Below are 24,187 nucleotides of genomic sequence, written 5' to 3'. Positions count from 1 at the left end.
CATAATGGTTGATAAAAGTGTTAATATGTAATGGCAAAATAAATAAATAAAATTAAGCATTACTATTATAACCGAATGATGCATAATATAAAGGCTTTAATAATATTAAGATCCCATATTATTGTTAATTTAACTATGCAAGATAAACATATATACTTCATCAAGCAAGCAAATTATAATTAGAAACCGAAACACTTATAAGAGTAATGCACGAATCAAAAGAAAAATGTTGCAGTACCAAAAATAAGCCATGATAGTAAATTAAATCAATAGCAATCATGATAATATATAGTAGAAAATACTAGTGTACTCACAGTTGGTAATCAAATTATGAATTACAATACGGTCATTGTATTATAAAGTCTTAACATTCTCCTAGTATATTATATATTTATGATAATGATGGTATATCATCACATACTCCTCCACTAATTAAATTAACAAAACAAAAACTATACCGTATGCAAAATAAGAAATCATATATATATATATATATATATATATATATATATATATATATATATAAAGGAAAACAAAACATGGATAATAAACAAATTTTTAATGATTAACACGGATAATAAGGCGAGTAGAGGTAGCTTATAGATTCATACGAATATGCGACATGATTACAATTGCATATATATGGACTAAGAAAATAAAACAACAGATCATAAATATGATTTAGTAAATTGAATTGCAACATCAATACAAGGCTAGTAAATTTCAATATCACGTGATAGCAATTAGCAAACAAGTAACAAACAAAGATGTTGTAATTCGGCAGTTCGTCACTAACAAAAGGACCAAATTTTTTATGATTGTAATCAAAACAAAGTGGAGGTAATTACACTTACCTCAACGGGACAAAAACTATTGTGTACGAATTGTATATTTCGTCAACTCGATTAATTGAGGTTGGCGCAACAAGCCAACTAGCAATAATGTTTCATCCGATTCCTAATAACTAAAGCGAAGCGATGGTGCTGATAACGTATTACGTATTATGAAATAAGGGGAAAGAGAGAATATTAGAGAGAGAGATGTAGAAGGTAATTGTGTTGTATTCTTCTCATATCAATAGACCATGTTATATATACATGATGAGCATAAGATAACCTTCATGGACAATTAAGGTTCCATTTAAGTGGGGGTTACAAAGGAGGTAATGGCAAATGGGGTTACAAGGAGGTTACAATGGGTGGCATTATACTAAAGGTGTTAAAAGCCATAATTACCATCCACAATAAATATATTTTATAACAATTATTTTATAGTTTCTCATAAAATAATTATTTTATATTAGATTAAAATTTTCAAAAATTATATTTACATTGTAGATATTAGGAGACTAAATATGTCCATTTTATATTGTGAAAAAATAAACCGATTATATTGTTTATCATTAAAATAATATAGTAGTCATATTTCAAACGACCATCGTAAAAACATCTAATTTTTTGATGAAAATAAATACTCGTAAGTATATGATGGGCATAGATTTGAAAAGTGTTGTTAAATGTGTTGTACGTTGTACTTGTACCAACTCTTTCATGGACATGGACTGGTCTCCCTTGTTCCACCAACAAGTACGTCCCATGCATATCTTCTTCCTGACGTGTTTTTAATTTCCTTAAACAAGTTCATTTTTTCAAATGGTGTGTATAAAGTTGCACCAAGAGACAACCAATTTTATTTTCACCCTTTAAACAGCTTTCATGTCCATTATTCCCAGCCGAACTCTTTCAAGCAAGTTTCAACTACTTATACGGTTCATCTCATTATTAGCCTAGTTTGCTTCGTCCCATAAGCATGTTAAGTCATCACAATAAAAATGTCATTTGGAGATTTTAGAGGCGGAAAAAACTTATACTTGTATTATTTTAAAAAATAAAAAATCTTGTCAAAAAAAAAATAAAGGAAAAGGAAAAAGAGATGGATTCATTCTAGATATGGTAACTTAGAAAGAAAGGACTACAGATGGAAAAATGATTGATGATGGATTCATGTTCTCTTAGGCCCTGTTCTTTTGAGCAAAGCAGATTTCAGCAGAGCAACTTATTTATATTAAGAAGAGCAGAGCAGAACAAACCACACCACAACAATTTGAAATAACAAGGCCTATTTGGATATGACTAAAGGGAAAGGGAATTGGAAAGATTCGGTAGGGAAATGAAATCCCATTTAATCCCTTCCCTCTTCTCCTTTTCTTTTCTTTGTCGTTCTTCCCTCTCTTCATCTTCCTTACAATATAGTACTACATATATAAGAGATAATATAAGAATTTCTCATAGGTTTGGATTGTTTTCTTAGTTTAATCTATCCATAGTCCATTTTAACTCCTATCTCATATAATTTATTTGTCATTTATGGGTTATTAAGTAACACCTTGATCTTATTATGTCTCTAAATGGATGAAGCTCATAGAGTTCTAATAAAACTTCATGTTTTCACTGATAAACCATATATATCCTATAACCACAAGTATGGCTTAGTTGAGAAGTCAAAAAAGCCTAAGTTAAGTACATAAAATTACTTCATTCTAGTAATAATGGACAAATAAAGATTAAGAAGTCAAAAGACCATAAATTAGGTCATGAATTATGAATCATGGAAAAACTTGATTACTAAAGAGTCAATAACCATAAATTGGGTCAATGAAAACAATTGCACGAATAATTAACCAGGAGTCAATAACCAATGCAAATACACAAGTCATTGATCAAGAGTACAATTGAAATGGTAACTTCGTTCTAAATACGTGGTTGATTATATATCACCTAATGCATCTTTTCTTTTCTTTTTTTTTTTTTTTGACAAAACCTAATGCATCTTTTCAATAACAACTTATATTACTAGAATGAAGTAATTTTTATGACATTTTAATAGAGGAGGAACAGTTAAGTTTGGAACTTAATGAAGCCAACACTACAATTTTTACAGCAATTAAAACAAATTAGAAGCACAAACACCATTACAAATTCACAAGTTATACAACTTCTTAAACCCATGATAGTTATTGAAATATTCAATCCATGTTTGAAAGCCTCAAATGATAACTAATCTTTTATGTTTTGAAAGTAACTTCTTTAAGCATTATGCAGTTAAAAAATAGCGTTAATAACAATTATTTTGAGAGTAAAATTTTGCAAAAAAATCAAGTAAAAAATTCACATTGTACATATTACTAGTATGTTAAAGTCTTAGACGACAGCATTTGAAATGTAAGTGTTGTTTGTACCATTTTTTTTTGTGGCTCTTCTCATATTTAAAAAAAATACGAGGTTCATCATGACAATGTAACCCTACCTGAGCAATTGAGCACCTCTAATACAAGTATTACTTACCAATTTACCACCACTAAAAAAGGTGAAAAAGAGCAAATCCAATGGTTTATGTTTATGGGCTCTATAAAATGCTCCTCAGTCTATATAAATAAATAATTAACAAACCCCAAAATCACACACAAAACAACACAAACATCGTCATTAGTCCTCTTTACCAAAACAAACACTTCCACTTCTCACTGAACCCCAACCCACCCAACTTACATTCTTGTCTCTCTTTCTCTCTCCTCTCTCACACAATCAACGTGATTTCAAACACCCTTTCAAAAACTGCACCTTCAAGTTTTGTAACAATGGAAATTCAGTCTCTAATTTTCTTTGCAATCACTTTCCTTTCAATTTTATCAACACCTTTCTGTGTTCATGCTAATTTAGAAGGTATATTCTGCTCATTATGTTTCTTCATTTCTGGATTTAATTTCTGATTAAACATAAAGTTTATATCTTATTTCTAATTAAAGAAATGAACATATAAATTAAAAAAGTTTCTTTTATTTTTATTTTTTTGGTGGGTTTATAATTTTAAAAATGTTGATGTAATTTACAGGGGATGCTCTGTATGCTCTGAGAAGGTCAGTAATTGACCCGGGAAATGTGTTGCAGAGTTGGGATCCGACCCTTGTTGACCCTTGTACTTGGTTTCATGTTACCTGTGACCATCATAATCGGGTCACCCGCCTGTAATTTCTCTCTCTTCTCACTTTGCGTCTTCCTAATTTCGATTACTCGTAATTAGTACCCCTACGTCTCTAAAAGTTGTTCGTGTCTTAAATTTTTCTGTGGGGCAATAATCACTGATAAAACAGGAATAACTTTTAGAGGTGGTAGCTAGTCATTCTGTTAAATTTATGCTTAAGTATGATTAATTCCCTGCAACTGGAGTTTTGGACCCAAATATCAACAACATATGGTCATATCAATGTCCATGTTTTGAGTTAATTAATGTATAAAGTTGGTAAAAAAAAATTTCATTAGAGAATAATACTAGCTAATTACCTGAATTGGTATTAACTTTGGAATGAATGATAAAATTACCCGTCATTTGGTGTAACTAATGATTTATTTAGCTTAATATTTCCGCTTTTAGCCATATGAGGGCTATTCGGCTGTATATATCATTTTCCTTTAACTTGTAAGTAAAATGTTAATTAGTGTAAAATTATTGGATAACAGGGATCTTGGAAATGCAAAGTTATCAGGAAAATTAGTTCCAGAGTTGGGAAAGCTTGAGCACCTTCAATACTTGTAAGTTTTTTTTTTTTTTTTTTTTTTTTTTTTTTTTTTTCAGCAATAAGTACTGCCTTAATATGACAAGTAATCTAGTTGACCTTTGTATTTAATTAAATTCAATCAACTGCAGAATTTACAGTAGAGCTATCTACCTATCTATCTATTTATTTATTGCATCTGAACTTGACTTGTGAGTTATCTTGCTGCATTCATGCTCACCTCCTTATTTTCATAAAGTAAGTTTTTATGAATTTTTGAAAATGTTCTTTTCTTAGGTTCTTTTAAGTTCACCCCTTAAATTTTTTCAAAATTTGTAAAAATAAGTTTACTTCTTTAGTAATATTGAGTTTCGAGAAATTACGGCTGAGGATGTAATTATGTTATTGTTATATCGAATGCTATGAGACTAATGAAAGTCGATTTTTTACCTACTCTCAAGGGCGAATTAATGTAGTTTGATTGAATGAAACGGTATTTTGGAGTGAAAAAAATAATTCACTTAGAGATGGGTTAATCCTTTCTCGAAGAACAATACAGTTATTGTCCGACCCAATATATGCAATAGTCTTGTACCCACTTGAACTTGGTAATCTTTTCTGCTTTATTTATTATGAACGTTACTAATAACAAAACATGACTGATGTTATTTCACTATCAGTTTGATATGTGGTTGTGGATGGAATTTGAACCTACCCACCACCCATAAGTTGAGCACAGGAAATTTTGGACCAGTCTCTTTGATAATTTGAGGCTCCACTATGTTAATTAGTACTTAGTACCATATAAGTTGATGCTGAGACAGGTAGCAATTAGTACGTCATTATGGATGATTAATTAATTGAGTGACTAAACTTTGGTTCGGTTTTGTCAGGGAACTGTACACGAACAACTTTGTAGGCCAGATACCAAAGGAGCTTGGTGGGTTAAAGAGCCTTGTGAGCTTAGATCTGTTTCACAATAATCTGACCGGTCCAATTCCTTCGTCACTGTCTAAGCTCTCCAACCTTAAATTTCTGTAAGTATTGAAATTACTGTTAACGAGTTCCTTTTCTTTAATCTGTATAACTGTATTTTTACCAAAGATGGAAATTGAAATTTAATGTAATCAGGAACCATCTTTAATGAATATCTTCATGCAAACACAAGAATGAGATGCGTGCTTGGAGGTTTTATCAAAGTTGCAGTATAAAATTAGGATCATTATGCTGCACACAGTTTTGACATGAATCAAGTGATTTATTTTTACATTGTCATTGCGTTTTTGTTAATGATGTTTAGCTGCTTCTAATGATGGCTCTTTACGTATGCAGACGATTGAACAACAACAATCTGACAGGAAGAATCCCCAGAGAGCTTACCAAGCTTGGAAACCTTAAGATCCTGTATGCCTCTCAATCATACACTTCGTATTACCTCTTTAAGGGGAAAAACTGTATTCTCACAATCTTCATTTGATGGCTGCAGAAATGTGTCAAACAATAACTTGTGTGGTACCTTTCCAACAGCTGGTTCATTCTCTAAATTCACAGAGGAGAGGTGATCACAATTTACATTCTTCTAACTTTAAGGCGCTAATTTCCATTACTGTATTTTACCTGCTGGACTGACTAAAAGGTCTGTTTTCCTGCTGTGACTATTGCAGTTTTGTGAACAATCCCAGGATAGAAGGACCGGAATTGATCGGGTTTGTGCGATATGACTCCAGCAAAGAATGTTACTGAAATTTCAAAGAGGCGCAAGATTACTTGGCAAAAACAGCGATTATGTAATAGGAATATCTGATAATTAACATTATACTGCATCAAAAAGGGAGAACAACAGGCGCTAGTCCATAGGATTCTCTGTCTGATGTTAAGACAGAGACTCGAAGTTGGATGAATCCTTATTTTGAGTTTGGTTTTGTCCCCAAATGTAATATATCTATAAACCCTCAGAACTACTAGTACTAGTACTTGTTTTGTAACTGGTTTCATTCCTTTGTAAGGAAGCTTATTGTGGAGGTAGATTTTCTAATTGGTTTGAACCTCTCGGAAATTGCTTGTTTCCGTATCTTCTGTAATATCGGATATTCGGATGCATCATGCATGAAAAGACTTTTGTTTGTGGAAAGATTGAAAGACTAAAGAAGCACAGTAATCATTGTAATTTCAAGTAATTTTTTTGTTACAGATTTACTAGGTAAAAAGACATCAGATTGAAATGAAGAGTAGCATTTTTTTTCAGAACGAAGAAGGTTAATACGGGAGACTTAATTAACTAACCAAAGGTTCCTTTTAATTCCTCATAAATTAGGCAAAATTACCCTTAAATATAGCTTTGGTGCACCTAGCACCCTGAACTTTGACTAGTAGTCGGCATACCACCAACTATTAATTGGGGTACAACGCTTGCCATTAATTGTTATTCTTTGACTCAAAATGAAACATTTTTGACAATAAAAGGATAAGTAATGGCACACGTACCCTTATCAATAGTTATGGTTACTACTAGTCAAAGTTCGGGCAGCTAGATGCACCCAAACTATAATTCATTTTTGCCCATAAATTATAGTTACGCTAGTTTTCCTTTACACTTTCGCCGCAAATAAGCAAGCTTTGCAAAATATTCTCAAGACTTATCTAGATAGTTTAACATATACTGGTTTTGTTCAAACAATCAAAATTGGATGTACAGAGAAATCTAAAAAGCTACTAACCAAGGAAGCAGGATCATGTTACTAGTGAAGCTGTCAAAGTAGTAGGGACTAGGGAGTAATTAAATTTGGAATGAAAATGAACAATATCATCTTACAAACTTTATATTCTGCAAAAAATACCCGAAAATCGGGAAATTCCTATTACAAAGAAAATAATACTCCTATAAACAAATATATATTGTAATTTCAAAAGAATTATGCAACCATGTACAGAGGCCTAATTTCTGCAGTACCTTAAGGAAGAACTTTCTGCACATTTTTCTACCAATGGTACAGACTATATCATATAACAATGAAGAGCAGATTATCTCCTAATTTTCTATGCCATATAATCTATGCTCTTTTACAAACAAACATGTTGTAATACCTATATAACCAGCTTGTATGCATTTTATGATCACAAACAAGTACAGTCTATACAGGGGCTTGTTCCTGTGATTTTCTAGGCGCCAACTTACGAGCAGATAGGCCCAGTAGGTGGTGCAAACTATGCATAAGACCTGCAAAAATAGATAAGATACTAGTTAGCTGCAAGAATAGCTTTTTTTAATTTTAGCTGAAAATTAGAAATTCTTGCACATATATTCTTGAAGTTGATTCATCATCAACAAGCAACTGGGTAAAAAAAAAAAAACTAAATTAATTTAACAGGGATTGCACTATAATTTGAAAGCAAAATGGCAAAGAGGTTGTAAATTAATTGTGCTGTCCTCTGCAATTAATAGAAAATATGTGGTAAGGCTTAGCAGTGAAAAGCCAAACATACTACTAGGATAACAAAAATTAAAACCTACAACTTCACAAGGGCATTGAAAAGCCAAACATAACACAAGAATAACAAATATTAAAACCTGTAATTTCACAAGGACTGCGCTGTAATATATATCTCCTTCAATGTAAAAGACACTCAATTTTATAAGCTATTGAGTATAAGTTTCAAACTTTCAATAACATTTGAAAGCATAATGGTAAAGAGGTTTTAAATGAATTATACTTTCCTCTAACTATGAGAAAATATGTGGTAAAGTTTCAGAGAGAAAAGCCAAATACACTGCGAGTACAACAATAACAAAATTTAATGCCTGCTTTTGGATATAAGATAATTTGCTTCATCCAGATTGTATACAGCCCCAATACAGGTGCATAAAGTCTATTTTTTTTCTTTTTTTGGTCAGAATACAAGGTTCATATACTTGATGAATAGATATAGCAGAACTTCAAGAATATCCAAGCAACAATGCAATCTAATATCAATTATTAATGTTTGAAGCACAACTTTCAGACGGGAAAACAAGATAAAGTTTACCTCTGGTAAAGCAGCCTACAAGATGGTCCAAATCAACTTTTTGTTGGATGCTGATTTTCTAACATCATTGGTGTCAAAGGAGGTGAGAAAATATCACCCGACTTCTCTGAACCAGGTGAAGTTTCCGAAGGCCTGGAAGGTGGTGATTTTGTTGCTGTTCCAGAAGCACCACTTAAGGGCATGGAGTAGTAACCTATTCGAGGAGGAGTAGGTAATGGGGATGCTATCTTAGGCAAAGAGAATTTACTAGCAGCAGAATTCTCGGAACTTCTTGACACCAATGGTGCAGAATGTCCAACAGTGTCTGAAGGTCTGCCAGAACCATATATAAAGTGCACTGGAGGCCTAGGAAGCTCATGAAGCTCATTTATTCTCGGAGAGGTGAAAGTTGGTGAGGTAGTAGGGGATATCACAGGGGATGATGCTGATCGATGTACAGTACTCCTAAAAATGGGTCCGGAGGAAAATGGCGGAACACCAGTGGCACTTACAGGATTGCCAGCAGATAACGAAGGCTTGGTTGACAAAGGTTTGCTAGTCAAAGGACCAGAAAAGGATTGTAATTTGAGTTTTTTGCTACTCAATGTGATCTCAGGTTTCAGCTGCTGCACTGAAATACCCTCTGTCAAAGGTGGGGGAATTCTGATGTTATTACTTTCTTTCAATACTGACTTTGAGCTTATGAGGATAGGACCAGACAAGGTTTCAGTTCGCACAATCTTTTCATACGTGTTCGGCTCCAGAGGAGATGAATGATATAAATTCTCAGCATGCAGAGGAAGTGCCTTGGTTTGTAAAGCAGAAACCCTACTCGTATCACCTGGTTTAGGCAAAACATAAGAATGGAACTTCCTAGATGACGATGGCTGCATCAATCTTATCCTTTCAGCTGGTTCAAACTTCCGCTGAGTAAACAGTGGGGCTGATTGACTGAGGATCTTCTTTTCTCTTATAAAAGAATCCTCATGGCTAGCTTTCACATTTCCCTGCAGATTACACACTTTTCTGACATAAATCCAACTGACCTTTTGTCATTGTGAAACATGCAACACACTCAGAAAGAAAGAAACCAGAAAATGTTCAAGCAAACAATGGATAGAAACAAATGAACCATGTTATAAAATTGTGCAAGAGTTTCAAAAAGACAACCATATGGGTTAGAAAAAAAAAAAAAAAAAAACTGACAAGCGACAAGCCTTCCTAGCTCTATTAAGTATGCAGAAAAGCAAAAGATATGGAGGAGTGCAAGAGCATAAGGGAGAAGATATGGGTGAGACTAGCCTTAAAATTCTCTTCTAGGCCACATAAAAAAAATCAATGATCACCATAATCTGTATTACTCTTGCTTTGAAGTCCTTTTATGATTAACAGGTTTAGCACAAAACTGACATCAGACAATTGGAAAGACAAGAAAAGGATAATGCATGGAGATTCTTTCAGCCAAAAGTTGAGTAAAATTCTACCAACCTCCATATTGCTTCTTGCAGCAGACATATAACTGAGCTGCCGATCATTACGTTGATAATCGGATCTCAAATCTTCTTCATCTTCCATGCTAGAGGTGCTGCTAACATCATCATCTTCACTGTCATCATCATCTTCGACATCTTCTGTCTCATCATCGTTGAGGCCAGTGAACTGGTAATCTATATGTTGCTGATGAGTCACCAAATTCACATGTGGTTCCACTGCCTCAAGTGACTTAAGCGCCTTCCTAAAGAAAGACAACTGTTTGCCAGCAAAAACATAAATCAAAATCTAGTTATAAAAAGTATCAGAGAGCAACTATGGCCCAAAAAAAATAGCAAAAAAGAAATAGCTCAATAATAAGATAATAACCTGAGCAGCATGGTGGCGTGCTGCCTGAGTAAGAAGGCTTCTGGACTGCCCTTGTTTCAAAGACTTTAAACGAAAGACAAACAAGGTAGCTTCTTCATCAAATTCATCTTTTGCTGCTTGTAATTGCTGCAGTGTAAAAGTGTCCCCCTTCCCACTTTTGGATCTTCCTTTCTCCCGGTATTTTGTTCTCATGTACTCAAATAATTCCCTGCAAAACCCAAAGCACGAGGTTAAGGGCTGCTTGATTAAATGCAAAAAATGGTTAAAATGGAGATTCAAACCCTTAAAACAGAATCACCTTTTCTCATCACATTGATGCTTCATTTCCTGCAATACAATTTCAAATACAATGCATCAGGCACAGCCAAATTCGAATCAAAAAATGACATCAAGAAAGTCCTCCTTTCAACCCTTACCCCTACATATGCCAAACCCAAGATACAAAACTCAGGGCAGGTGAACCATCTTCAATTAAAAAAAAGGGGGGGGGTGATTGGGCATTCCTTTATATGATAATGCAATAAGGCTGAATGAGGCAAGAGATATTTCTGCAAGGGCGACATTCCATAATAAAAATAACCAGCACTCAGCAAAACAAGAAGTTGAAAGAAGGGAGGATAAAGTTTTAATCTTGTGTCAATGTACAATAATTAGCACCACCAGACACACACTAACTGTGACTTTGTGACACATACCATTACCACATAAATAAAAATTGAAACAAAACAAAAAAGTAGTGGCAAAACAAACTAACCTCGACAGTATGAAGCTCATTTATAAGTGACTCTGATGGAACCGTGATAGTTTGGAAAATATGATTGCGCTGAAAAGTAAAAGGACAAGATTAGTGATATTCAAAGTAAACCAGATGTATATATTGTCAAATTGAATGCCCTGTGCAAATTACAAAATGGACTCACATAGCTATCAACAAGCTTTTGGAGTTCAAACTGCACTTTTCCAAGCATCAACATCACTTTACCTACAGGCAAGTAATGAAATTCGGGTTAAAGGAAGGACAAACAACAATTACTAGATCGAAATCAGTCAATTATGAACACAAAAAGGAAGTACAGAAAAAGAAATATATCATAAGTAGGAACCAAAATAAATAATTTAACAAGGGTAAATATCAGTTGCTAAGCATGAAAAGAGAACTGATGTTATTCTGATAAGAAAAGCTACTTAATATGAAATGCAGGTTTACTAAGCCAGTCTCTGTATTTTCAAAGTGAAGATAAACAACAATTAGATGACATAAGTTTCAAAACACATGAAGCAGAAAATCAAATCGAATTTCGAAAACTCACCAGATTCTTCATCATCATTCAATGCAATTTTCTGAAGGAGGCAAACACCCATCTCACGCAATGATTCAGAAAATTCTGAAGAATATCAGAAATCATTTTAGAAAAAATTATACACACGATTCCATAATAATTTTGTGCTACAATTGCAAAATAACTACATTGATTCATAATTTTATATACAAAATAATTAAAGTGTAAAAGAAATTAAAAATCATCATACCATATGCACTATTTGTTGCCGCAGCAGCAGCAGAAAGCAAACTATCATAACAGTCTTTCATATCTTGCATAGCCTGCTCAATTCAAAACATAAAATTGCACGTTAATTTCAAATTCATTTTACAAAATTAATAATTATATAAACATCAAAATTGAAGAATTATGAAATTCTTTATTTTCACCAACAATTATACATTGAAATTGAATAAACATTGCATAAAAATCAATCAAAAAATCGAAATTAAACCCTAAAAAAACAGACCTCGGAAGCTTTAGCAAGCTCATCCAATTGAACAAGAGGCTGAATTTTTCTGTCTTTGTTATTGTGCTTATTGTGATGATTAAGCAATTTCTTCAATGAAGTCTTCATTTTTTTTTTTTACAGAAATTTCTTCAACCCAGAAATTTCGCCACCAATTGCAGAAGAGAGAGAAATTGCGAAGGTCGAAATTGAAGAATTAATGGCGGAGAAAACTTGCGATGCAATCAACAAAAAATCCTCCCAAAATTGTATAAAAAAAATTGAAATTGATGAATTCGAAAATGAAATTAGGTAATTTCACACCCTTTATGTGTGAATTAGGCTTTGTTCAACTAATGCGTTCTTCTTAGTTGTTCGTCTTCGTCTTCGTGCGAGACTTTGTTGTTGAATTTTTCTATGTACTCGTCGACGTACCAATATGGAAACGATTATGAAACGAAAATGAAATCATATCATATGATATAAATATATTTATATTTATATCTCTACTTTATATATTTTTTTGTTTTTCTCTTTTTCTTTCTTCTTTCTTTCTTCCTTTTTAGAATTTTATGAAATGAGAACTTGATGCATTTGCCCTTGAAATACAACTTCTAAAATCCAAATTTAGGAAGTTAAGACTTAGATGGAAAGAAGCAATATAATTCGTCCGTTCAAGAATCAGTTACGGAGTACGAATTCTATTATTTTAACACGGTTTTTTGTTAACAGAGCTCTAATAATAGTTTGTTATACTCACACTCTTCCCGTTTAGAATTTTGTTAGAAATACTACTTTTCACATTTTAAATCAATTGATAAAGCTGATTTTCACGTTTATATACACAAATACTTCATACTAAGTACGCCTACTTTAAACACGTTTTTGTTAACGGAGCTTAAAAAATAATATATGGAGTAATGTTATAATCAAAATATATGATCATATTTTGGTGTATATATATTATAGTTTTCTAGTTTTAAAGCCATAATTATTTAAAGGAATGTGACATATATATATATATATATATATATATATATATATGAGGACGTTAAACAAAAAATGGCAAAATTTACGTATACGTTATCGTAAATAGTGATCATATTATTCATATATGTGACTTATTATTATAATTTTGGGCGTAAAATGACACTCTCTCTGTTTCTTAGTTGTGTTTTGTGTTTATGGGTCCATGTTGTCAATCCACCTTTAACTATTAGTGCATTTACATTAGTTGTAAATAGGGATTTGCTTGCAATTTTTATAAGTTTAAGACAATTAGCTTGGTTGTTGGAGTTGAAATCAAAAATTTGCTTGACAAAAAAAAAAAGGCCAACATTGTAATGATGGTGGCCAATCTTCTTTTGGCAAATAGGGCTCGTTTAAATTAAATAACCATTTAGTAGTAATTGTTCGGGTACAGATTGGCTATAAAAAGGAGAATAAATTGAGCTCTTATATATCATGACTTGTTAATTTGATAATTAGCATACCATTGAAAATACGTTAAATATCTCTAATTACGTACTAGTAAAATCTCATAAATTTTGATATTATAAAAGCATGCGAATCAAATTAAACAAAACTTCTGCATAACTATATTTGTGTGTTTTTTTTTTTATTTTTTTATTTTTATTATTGTATATTAGTAATAATTAAGATGTTTTATTTTTTTTAACAAAATTAAGATGTTTTATAATTAAGTATTAAATTGTAAATAGTTACAAGATTATAAGATTTATAAGTTATAACAATGATTTCATGATAATTAAAATAAACTTTGATTTGTGAGGATTTTTAAAATTGATTTCGTTTTGGACCTTTTCTTGTTTCTACACTCATCAAACAACAAAAGCGCCCATAAGCTTTTTTGAGCGGGCAATTTTTTCTAACGATCGTGTTGACTTTGACTCTATTGTTTGGACCCCACCTTAGTTTTCAACATCCTATTGAGACTTTCTACAATTTGCTTGTTCCGTAGCATGTACTCCGTATATATATATAATATATATATATATATATATATATATATATATATATATATATATATATATATATATATATAGGAGGGATCCGATAAGAACCCCTCACTATATAAGAATCTTAATTATATAAGAACCAATCTCAACCGTACGATTAAGTAATTTTGGACGATTAAGATTAAAACAAGTATCCTTCCTCAAACACCTAACCCACCGTCCAAAATTTTCTCTCTCCTCAAACTTTCAAACCTATTGTCTTTCTCTCTCCTCAAATCCCAAATTCGAACACAAATTCCTGCAATTTTTTGTTCAAATTTTACATAAACAACTAAAATTGCTCAAATTAGGTACGTTCCTTTTTCAATTTTGTTCAAATTTTCATGAAAAGCGCATGATGTTCAAGTAGATTTTTCGATTTTATTTTTGCGATTTTATTTTTTGCGATTTTTATGATTTGATTTTTGCGATGTGATTTATCGATTTTCTGATTTGATTTTCATGAATTCCGCATGAAAAAAGTCGATTCTGCATTTTTCTGATTTGATTTTCATTTATTTTCGGCAATTTAGGGTTCAAAATTCGGCGATTTAAGGGTTCAAATTACAGCGATTTTAAGACTTGAAATATTAGGTAATTTTAGTGTTACTCTTGATTATTATTGTTTGATTTTTTCGTCATTTTACCATTTTTTGTGCGATCTGTGTGCGGTTTTGTTGGGCGATTTTTGATCATTTTTAAAATTGTTGGTGTCAACTTGTCAAAGGTGGTGACAGAGAAGTAGCAATTGTTGATGCACCTGAGCCTTGTTTTTCATATATAGCAGCTTTGTGTACTGAACCTCTTTGAATTATAAGATAAACCACTGCCCTTGTTTCTTCTCTTTGTGTTCTAACTTTTAAGTAAATTGACATTGTGTTCTAAATTGACATTCATGTTAGACTAGCAAAAAGCAATAATTCTAGGTAAAAAGTCACTTTGTTTGGATGTTCATAGAGGTATTCAGTATGAGCCAGAGTAAATTTATAGTTTTTCTAGTGATATATCTTATCTTGCCTCTTCTCTTTATTTCATTTTTTAGCATTAATAATACTATTATTATGGTGTCTAGGTGATGCTAATGCTAGAATGCCAGTGAGTTATCATTTTTCTTTTGTGATGTTGATCTGAAATTGACCAGTAAGGCAGTAATATTACCATGCTCTTCACTTGTGATAGAACTTGGTTAGAAAACTGCCTTAAATTTATACTTCCTAATATGCTGATGCAAATTAGAGGCATAAATTTCATTCTGTCAGAGGCTCAGAGCTAGCTTTTTCTTCTGAAGGGAAATTGTGTTATGCTTCTGTAGTATTGTCTGAATATATACCTTTGCTCCTTTTTTCTCTCCCTTGTGTCCATTTCATTGGCTTTGAGGAGGGGGGGGGGGTGGAGATGGAGGTGGAGCCTTAATGTTAATTGCCTTTGGCTTAGGTCAGATCTTACTGAAGAAGGATCTCAAGTTAGTGCACTAACTTTAGTGTAGACAAGCACTATGTAATAATTTGTATGTGGAAGGGTTGTAAGATATCCTTATCTGATCCTTTAGATAAAACAATATTAGATCTAGGAAGTGAAGATGATATTATGTTTCTCTATTATCCTCTGGTTAATTTGCTCTCCGCCTTTAACGGCATATTACAAATTTTACCATTTCTGGTATTTCTCTATGCCATGGTGTTCATCATCTACTACCAAACTTGATAGTCGTATACCCCTTACAACCTCAAGGATCACGACTCCATAACTGTAGACATCGACTTTTGCAGTAATGGGAAGATTGATTGCCCATTCAGGAGCCATATAACCTTTTGTGCCTCTAATCCTAGTCAGCTCTGATGAGCCATGACCCCCTCTTTGACATAACTTTGCAAGGCCGAAATCTGAAATTTTTGGCTTGAAATTCTCATCCAGCAGTATATTTTCAGGTTTGACATCACAATGAATAACCCATTCTAGGCACTCATGGTGAAGGTAAGCTAAGCCTTTTGCTGTGCCTAATGCAACTTTGAACCTCTCCTTCCAACCAAAAACAGTTCTGACTGAGAACAGGTGCCTGTCCAATGACCCATTTTCTACAAACTCATATACCAAGAGTCTATGATTTTTTTCGGAACAAAAACCCCACATTCGTGCAAGGTTCATATAATTGATTTTACCAATTGTGCTCACTTCAGCCCAAAATTCTTCTTCTCCTTGGACACATTTTCTAGTTTCTTCACAGCAACTACTCTGTCATCTCCCAGAACACCCTTGTAAACGGTACCAAAAATCCTCCTTTTCCTAGAACTTCCTTAAAGTTAACCGTTGCTTTCTTGAGCTCGCTGTAGCTGAAGAAAAAAAGTTTAGAACATAGGAAAAAATATTCGGAACATATGAAAAAGTATAGAACATAGGAAAAAAAAAGTTTAGAACATAGGAAAAAAAATAATTTAGAACATAGGTAAAAGAATATTTAGAACATAGGAAAAAAACTTTAGAACATAGGTAGAAAAAATTTAAAACATAGGAAAAAATTAGAAATTAGGTTGAAAAAATTTAGAACATAGAAAAAAAAAAAACTTTAGAACATAAGTATACTAAATTTAGAACATAGGTAAAAGAATGTTTAGAACATAGGAAAAAAAAAAAAACTTTAGCACATATGTAGTAAAAATTTAGAACATAGGGGAAAAAAAGCTTTAGAACATAAGTAGACTAAATTTAGTACATAGGCAAAAGAATTTAGAACATAGGTAAAAGAATATTTAGAACATAGGAAAAAAAAACTTTAGAACATAGGTAGAAAATATTTAGAGCATAGGAAAACAAAACTTTAATACATAGGTAGAAAAAACTTTAGAACATAGGTAGAAAAAACTTTAGAACATAGGTGAGTAAAAAGAAGGAAATGAAAGAGAAGGCATTAGCTTCTTATCTTCATTTCTGAATATTGTGATAACTCAATGAATCATTGTTTGAGCCCAATTAGGTGGTCCGTATTAGCTTCATGTACTAATGTTGGAATGTTACTAATGTTTTTTATTTCTTAAAATTGCAGCAAAATGCAAGCCGAAATTGAAGATAAATCAAAAGGACATACTAATATACAAGAAGAAGAAATTACTTATTGCAGAAAAAGGTAACTAAACTAATATTCTAAAGTTTACCTATTATGTTTCAGAATTTGTTCTAAATTTTTCCATTATGTTCTAAAGTTTTCCATAATGTTTTAAAGATTTGTGTTATGTTCTAAAGATTATCATATATGTTTGAAAGCTTATTTTGTAGTCTAATATTTGTCCTTTATATTTAAATTTCATCTTAAGCCTTTATATTTGCACTATATGTAAGTTTTGATCAAAGCATACATGATAATGAAGTTTGATAATCTATATATTACTAAACAACTCCTATGTTCTAAAATTTGACCTTTATATTTAGAACATAGGAAAAAAAAAAAAAAAAAACTATAGAACATAGGTAGAAAAAACTTAAGAATATAGGTGTAGAATATACGAACAACTTTAGAACATAGGAAAAATTTGAAACATAAGAAAATTATTTGCAACATAGTAAAAATTTAGAACTTAGAAAATTAGAACATTGGGAAAAAAAAAAATTAGATCATAGGAAAAAAAAATTGGCTATTTAGAATATTGGGAAAAAAAAAAATAAGAGCATAGAAAATAAGTTTAGAACATATACTAAAAATTTAGAACATGGGGAGAAAAAATTTAGAACATAGGATAAAGTTTAGAACATAGATAGAAAAAATTTAGAACGTACGGAAAAAATAAAATTAGAAAATAGGTAGAAAAAATTTAGAGCATAGTATAAAATTTAGAGCATACGGAAAAAATTTAGAACATACATATATTTAGAGCTTAGATTGAAAAATTTAGAGCTTAAGCAATAAATTTTAGAACATATGCAAATAATATTTAGAACATATAATAAAACCTATTAGCTCAATTGGAAGAGCACTATGCAAATGCATAGAGGATGTAGGTTCAATTCCTATATAGGTTATCTTTATAAATAACTATAAAAACTTCAAATGTTTTTTTTTTAAAAAAAAAAAAAAAAATTCAATAAAACAAATTAAATTAGCACTAATTTATATGAGCTGAAAATAAGTAGACTAAATTTAGAATATAGGAAAAACAAACTTTAGAACATAAGTAGACTAAATTTAGAACATAGGAAAAAAAATTTAGAACATATATAAAAGAATATTTAGAACGTAGGAAAAAAAAAAAAAAAAAAATAAAACACTTTAGAACATAGGTAGTAAAAATTTAGAACATAGGAAAAAAAAACTTTAGAACATAAATAGACTGAATTTAGAACATAGGCGAAAGAATTTAGAACATAGGTAAAAGAATATTTAGAACATAGGAAAAAAAAAACTTTAGAATATAGATAGAAAAAATTTAGAACATAAAAAAAAAAACTTTAGAACATAAGTAGACTAAATTTAGAATATAGGAAAAAAAATTAGAACATAAGTAGACCAAATTTAGAACATAGGAGTGGGCAAAAAAAAAATTAGAACATAAAAGAAGAATTACAGAAATGCCATTACTAAATGATCATTTTAGATTGTTGGATCAAAACTAATAAATGACTGAGATTGGTTCTTATATAAGATTGGGTTCTTATATAGAGGAGGGTTCTTACATGAGTCTTCCTATATATATATATAATTTCTTTTTTGGGGGGACAAAATTGTAGCTCCTAAACTGAATTTATCAAACAACCTGAAATTTTTGGGTTAAACAAATATTTATGTTATTTATTGTAACTATGTTCATTGGGCCTATAAACAGGTTTTGAAAGTTAGAATTTAAGAGTTTGATCACAAACAAGTAGGGGTGGGACTTCGGTCTAGCGGTTCGGTTTGACCTCGGGTTGAGTCGGTTTCGGTTTGGACCGATTCGGATTGAAACGGTTTAGTTTAGCCGGCGGGTCGGTTTGGTTCGGTTTGGGTTAGTCACGGCTCGGTTTGGTTTCGGTTTATTTCTTTGCGGTTTAAATTCGGTTTGGGTCATAAGCGGGTCGGTTTATAAACGATTCGGATTATGTCGGTTCGGTTTGATACGGATCGGTTTAGGGGGCGGGTTTACCCGGGTCAATGTCAGTTCGGTTTACAAACGGTTTGGATCAAGCCGGTTTGGTTTGAAATGGGTCGGTTTAGGGGCGGGTTTACCCGGGTCAATATCGGTTCGGTTTATAAACGGTGCGAATCATGTCGGTTCTGTTTGAAATGGGCCGGTTTAGTGGAGGGTTTACACAGTTCAATTGGTTCGGTTTATGAACGGTTTGGATCATGTCGGTTCGGTTTATAAGCGGTTTGGGTCATGAATTCATGATTGTTTTAAAGATCGCGTCATGACCATGATTTAATGAGTTGATACTTATAATACGATAAATCGATAATTAAGAATGTACAAGTATTCAATTAGATTGATCAACAAGTGTTTTAAAAATTTAAATTTTAATAATCAGATATGTAAATATGTTTATCGATTGTAGTACATACCAATAATTCAATGAGGCAATGATACTTATGATAGTATGATAATGATACCAACCGTACATTCGTACGATATGATATACATAATAATTAATCTATAATTACATATACATTAACAATATCGTATTGAATCAATTTCCATTTTCAAACATTGCATTTCTTATAAATTATAACTTACACGAGATTAAATGATTAAGGAAGCTTTTTATGACCTTTATAAATTTTATTCAAATGCATCTAATACAAGCTGCAGAAATCCTGCCTCTTCAAACACAACTCAATCTGAAAATTCTAATCGCACGTTGAGATCTCAAAATATTTTCACGGTATTTATGTTATACAATATACTCAATATTAATGGTAGTCTTCTATTTTTATTTGTAATTTCATAATTTAACTTTTAATAAAAAATCTGTTTCAGTTGCATGAGGTTGATGACGAATGTGATGATTCAACTAGATGCCCTCTGGCTGATCTTGAGGCATATTTGAATGGACCTCGTTCGCGATTAATTCAAGGGAAACATTTTGACGTTCTCAAGTACTGGGAATCTCAAGCTTCTTCTCTTCCTATTTTAGCTAATATGGCAAGGGATGTTTTGGCCATTCCTATTACATCGGTGGCCTCTGAATCTTCTTTTAGTTTGGGTGGTCGTATTTTGATCAAATATAAGGGTAAACTTTTGCCAAAGAATGTTGAGGCATTGGTTACCACCCAAAATTGGTGTCGTGGTTATCAAGCGGATGTTGAGGAAGACGTCCTCCTTATTGGTAAAGAGATTGAAGCCGAAAGTGCTTCATCTGCATAACTGGTATTTGTGTCTCATTGTGGTTTATTTTATCTTGAAAAATCGTTGCCCTTGTCATTTATTTTCAGACTTGCTGGCAGCATTTTTCAAGACTTTTAAAATCGTTGCCCTTGTCATTTATGTTGAGACTTAAATAGTTAAATGTATTTTGGTACTTGCTGGCAGCATTTCTCAAGTTTTTGTTAAAACAACCATTGCTCAGTGATGTAAATCTGAGAGCAGTTTTAAAAAACAAAAGCTATAATTTTGAAGTTGCTTGAACTTGTTATGAGTTGCTGCCTGCTGGTAGTGCTTTTGCCTTTTGGTTGTTGTCTCTGAGTTGTTATTGCCTATATTGTTGCCTGCATGAGCTGGTTCCTGCCTCCGGCTAGCTTGAGGTGCTGTGTTGCTGCCTTTTGTGTTATGAATTTATGATAAGTTTTGTTGCTGCTGTTTCTTATGCTTGTTGTTTTAATTTTTCTTGAATCATCGTTGCCCTTGTCATTTATGTTGAGACTTCAATGTATATGTACTTGCTGGCAGCATTTTTCAAGTTTTAAGTTAAAACAGCCATTGCTCAGTGATGATACGATAAACGTAAATCTGAGAGCAATTTTGAAAAACAAAAATAAGTTCCTGCTGAGTCCCTTCTGCTTATATTATTCCTTGCTTCTGATAAGTTGCTGATCTGTTATTGCGTGTGCTGGTTCCTGCTTGTTGCTGCTATTTCCTCTGCTCTTGGGTGTTGTGTTGCTGCTTCAAGATTCTGCTCCCAAATCACTCACATTCTCACTCCTCCCTTCATCTTATCATGTATCATTTTTTGCAACCCTAAACTTGATGATCTTTCAGTTGATAAATCTGAAATCTAATCTGGGTAGTAGTGATAGTAGTTTCATTATGTATTGGTATATGTATTGTGAATTTTAATTAATGAAAATGGTGACTTTTTTTAATTACTTGTTGATATTACTCTAATTTTAATGTTATTTATCTGCTGGATTTGTGGTAATGTTATGAAATAATTGTGGCTACAGATTTGGGATGGCTCCGTATTTATTAAAATTCTTTTACTTAATATCTGGTTTAATTTAAGAAAAGCTAAAAAAATATGTTTTATAAACATTTTAGTCCTCTCCTTTACAAAATACTTGTATAAGAAAGTTTTATAAAGTGATAATGTGAATGATTGTACGCCTTATTGACTAGTACAGTAATATTCTAATGCTTATGCCACTTGTGTAACGCAATCTCATACATCTCCAATCTTATGTTACCTTTGAGGCTTTGAGTGTTATTGGATGATCATGAATATCTTTATGAAGGAACAATGAAGATAATTTGGGTGGACTAGCATTATTACTGGAATGAAAATGATACAAATGATATATCTTGTAATTAAAATAAATAAGTAATCTGAAACGATATTAATAATGCCGTTGGCCTAGATCTAGGTGATATAAACCTTTGTATAAACCTACGCCGCTTGATTAGATCTACATTTATTAACATTAATTGTATTTACTATTTAGCCATTTAGGTTGTAAATAATTCAATTTGAATTAAGCAGTTTGTAATCGGATCAGTTTAAACAGGTTGCGATTCGAAAACAGTTCGATTTTAACGGTTTAACGGGTTATGGCAGTTCAGTTTCGACGGTTAGCGGATTATAACGGTTCGGTTTATACGTGCGGTTTAAACGGTTTCGGTTCATAAACGGGTCGGTTTAACCGGTTAGCGGGTTACAAATGGTTCGGTTTAAACGGTTTTTTTTCGGTTTAAACGGTTTCGGTTTATAAACGGTTCGGGTCATTAACGGGTTTATAAACCATTCGGTTCGGTTTCGTTTCGGTTCGGATTTCCGCAGTTTGGTTTGTTATTGGTTTACGGTCCGTAACGGGTTGACATTCAGCGGTTCAATTCGGTTTCGGTTTGATATTGAACGGTTCAGTTCGGTTTTCGGTTTATATTTATCGGTTTATAAACGGATCGGTCCGTGATGGTTCGGTTCGGTAACGGGCGGTTTCACGGTTCGGTTTGAAAAGTCCCACCCCTACAAACAAGTTCAAATCAATAAAGGTGAAGTATTTTATTAGCCTTATAAAGTTATAAGGTAATCTTTTGAATTTTGATCCCCATTGTTTTGTTTATTTTAGAGTTTCATCTGTAAAGGGGGCCACTTTCCAAATACTTTTGAAGACCCTGAAATCCTACATCAGGGGTAAGAGTATGTACTGTACAATGTACACTGCCTGGTGGAACTTTTTACATTCTGACAATTTTGAAAAAAAAAAGGACTCTCACTAAGATTTCACCTCTGACACTTAACATTGCTTTCAAGTTTCAACATTGAGCTGTGACTATTCATGCTATGTTCAAAATATTGAAGTAGTTATTGATTTCTTTCAGCTTCTCGGAATATGTATTATGTAGTGATTAACTGATAGTTGTTGAGTGTGATAATTCAATGCTATTATTTAATAAGAATAGAAAAAATAATGCTTAGATAAATGTACACATCTCAAAGAGAAAGTGTCCTGTTGATTGAGATTTAATTTGGTTGAGCAGTATCTGTTTTACTTATTTCTTGTTACCAAGTAGTCTTACTTATTTCTGTATATGCTACAACTCCTTTCAGAAAGTCCCTCCCTAGGGTCATATTGTACTCAATTGATATTCTTTGTTCCATAAAAATTGCACCCTGTGCCTGATGCTTTTGTCCCGGTGATGAGATTTAAGTTCAATGGGGTGTCCATAGATCTTCTTTATGCAAAATTGTCGCATTTGAGTTTCTACATTGCATGTGATTGTTTTCCTCGGCTTCTATGGGAGGGTGTTGATTTATATTAAAAACCTATTAGCTCAAGTGGTAGAGCACTATGCAAATGCATAGTTGATATAGGTTCGAATCCTACATAGGCAATATTTATAAATAACTATATAAGAAAAACTTTAGAAAATAGGTAGTAAAAGTTTAGAACATAAAAAAAAAAAAAAAAAAAAAAAAAAAAAAAAAACTTTAGAACATAAGTAGACTGAATTTAGAACATAGGCAAAAGAATTTTGAACATAGGAAAAGAATATTTTAAACATAGGAAATAAAAACCGTTAGAACATAGGTAGAAAAAATTTAGAATATAGGAAAAAATTAGAACATAGGTTGAAAAAATTTAGAACACAGGAAAAAAAAACTTTAAAACATAAGTAGACTAAATTTAGAACATAGAAAAAAAAAAATTTGAACATAGATAAAAGAATATTTAGAATATAGGTAAAAGAATATTTAGAACGTAAACAAAAAAAAAGAAAAAAAAAAAGAAACTTTAGAACATAGGTAGTAAAAATTTAGAACTTAGGAAAAAAAAAACTTTAGAACATAAGTAGACTGAATTTAGATCATAGGCAAAAGAATTTAGAACATAGGTAAAAGAATATTTAGAACATAAGAAGAAGAAAAAAAAACTTTAGAACATAGGTTGGAAAAATTTAGAACATAGGAAGAAAAAAAAAAAAAAAAAAAAAAAAAAAAAAAACTTTAGTATATAAGTAGACTAAATTTGGAACATAGAAAAAAAAAATTAGAAAATAGGTAGACTAGATTTAGAACATAAGAGTAGGCAAAAAAATTTAGAACATAAAAAAAGAATTACAGAAATGCCATTACTAAAGGATGGTTTTAG

General features: G+C 31.9%; 2 protein-coding genes and 1 long non-coding RNA gene across 4 annotated transcripts; 2 read left to right on the top strand and 1 right to left on the bottom strand.

Moving 5' to 3' along the window:
* Positions 1 to 3,434: 3,434 nt before the first annotated feature.
* Positions 3,435 to 6,719, top strand: LOC110711620 (leucine-rich repeat protein 1-like). Its single transcript, XM_021890035.1, has 7 exons — positions 3,435 to 3,722; positions 3,892 to 4,024; positions 4,518 to 4,589; positions 5,446 to 5,589; positions 5,885 to 5,956; positions 6,039 to 6,110; positions 6,217 to 6,719. Exons 1-7 carry the CDS (start codon positions 3,638 to 3,640, stop codon positions 6,293 to 6,295), a joined length of 657 nt encoding a protein of 218 aa, XP_021745727.1. The 5' UTR covers positions 3,435 to 3,637; the 3' UTR covers positions 6,296 to 6,719.
* Positions 6,720 to 7,319: 600 nt separating this feature from the next.
* LOC110711612 (uncharacterized protein At2g33490-like) lies at positions 7,320 to 12,818 on the bottom strand. The gene is made up of 10 exons (XM_021890024.1): positions 12,206 to 12,818; positions 11,945 to 12,017; positions 11,725 to 11,799; positions 11,335 to 11,396; positions 11,169 to 11,237; positions 10,713 to 10,741; positions 10,415 to 10,622; positions 10,043 to 10,303; positions 8,576 to 9,561; positions 7,320 to 7,769 (listed from the first exon to the last, which is right to left on the bottom strand). The coding sequence occupies exons 1-9, from the start codon at positions 12,311 to 12,313 to the stop codon at positions 8,608 to 8,610; spliced, it is 1,839 nt and encodes a 612-aa protein (XP_021745716.1). The 5' UTR covers positions 12,314 to 12,818; the 3' UTR covers positions 7,320 to 7,769; positions 8,576 to 8,607.
* A 1,441-nt stretch (positions 12,819 to 14,259) lies between these two features.
* Positions 14,260 to 23,513, top strand: LOC110711604. 2 transcript variants are annotated; one of them, XR_002509379.1, is made up of 4 exons: positions 14,260 to 14,513; positions 14,736 to 14,796; positions 17,243 to 17,323; positions 22,664 to 23,513. It is a non-coding gene; the product is annotated as an uncharacterized LOC110711604 (long non-coding RNA). The 2 variants fall into 2 exon arrangements; XR_002509378.1 differs by lacking the exon at positions 22,664 to 23,513 and adding an exon at positions 20,142 to 20,639.
* Positions 23,514 to 24,187: the final 674 nt, after the last annotated feature.

This window comes from Chenopodium quinoa, unplaced genomic scaffold, assembly GCF_001683475.1.
Source record: "Chenopodium quinoa cultivar QQ74 unplaced genomic scaffold, ASM168347v1, whole genome shotgun sequence".
NCBI classification, from domain to species: Eukaryota; Viridiplantae; Streptophyta; class Magnoliopsida; order Caryophyllales; family Amaranthaceae; genus Chenopodium; species Chenopodium quinoa.
This window is presented reverse-complemented; position numbering and strand designations above follow the sequence as displayed.

What these genes read in the sequence shown, in the direction of transcription:
- LOC110711620 (XM_021890035.1), top strand. Translation starts at nt 3,638, where the DNA reads ATGGAAATTCAGTCTCTAATTTTCTTTGCAATCACTTTCCTTTCAATT. An exon ending in CATAATCGGGTCACCCGCCT is followed by an intron (nt 4,025 to 4,517) that starts GTAATTTCTCTC and finishes ATTGGATAACAG; the next exon opens with GGATCTTGGAAATGCAAAGT. An exon ending in CTTGAGCACCTTCAATACTT is followed by an intron (nt 4,590 to 5,445) that starts GTAAGTTTTTTT and finishes CGGTTTTGTCAG; the next exon opens with GGAACTGTACACGAACAACT.
- LOC110711612 (XM_021890024.1), bottom strand. Translation starts at nt 12,313, where the DNA reads ATGAAGACTTCATTGAAGAAATTGCTTAATCATCACAATAAGCACAAT. An exon ending in AGCTTGCTAAAGCTTCCGAG is followed by an intron (nt 12,018 to 12,205) that starts GTCTGTTTTTTT and finishes TGAATTGAGCAG; the next exon opens with GCTATGCAAGATATGAAAGA. An exon ending in AAAAGCTTGTTGATAGCTAT is followed by an intron (nt 11,238 to 11,334) that starts GTGAGTCCATTT and finishes TTTACTTTTCAG; the next exon opens with CGCAATCATATTTTCCAAAC.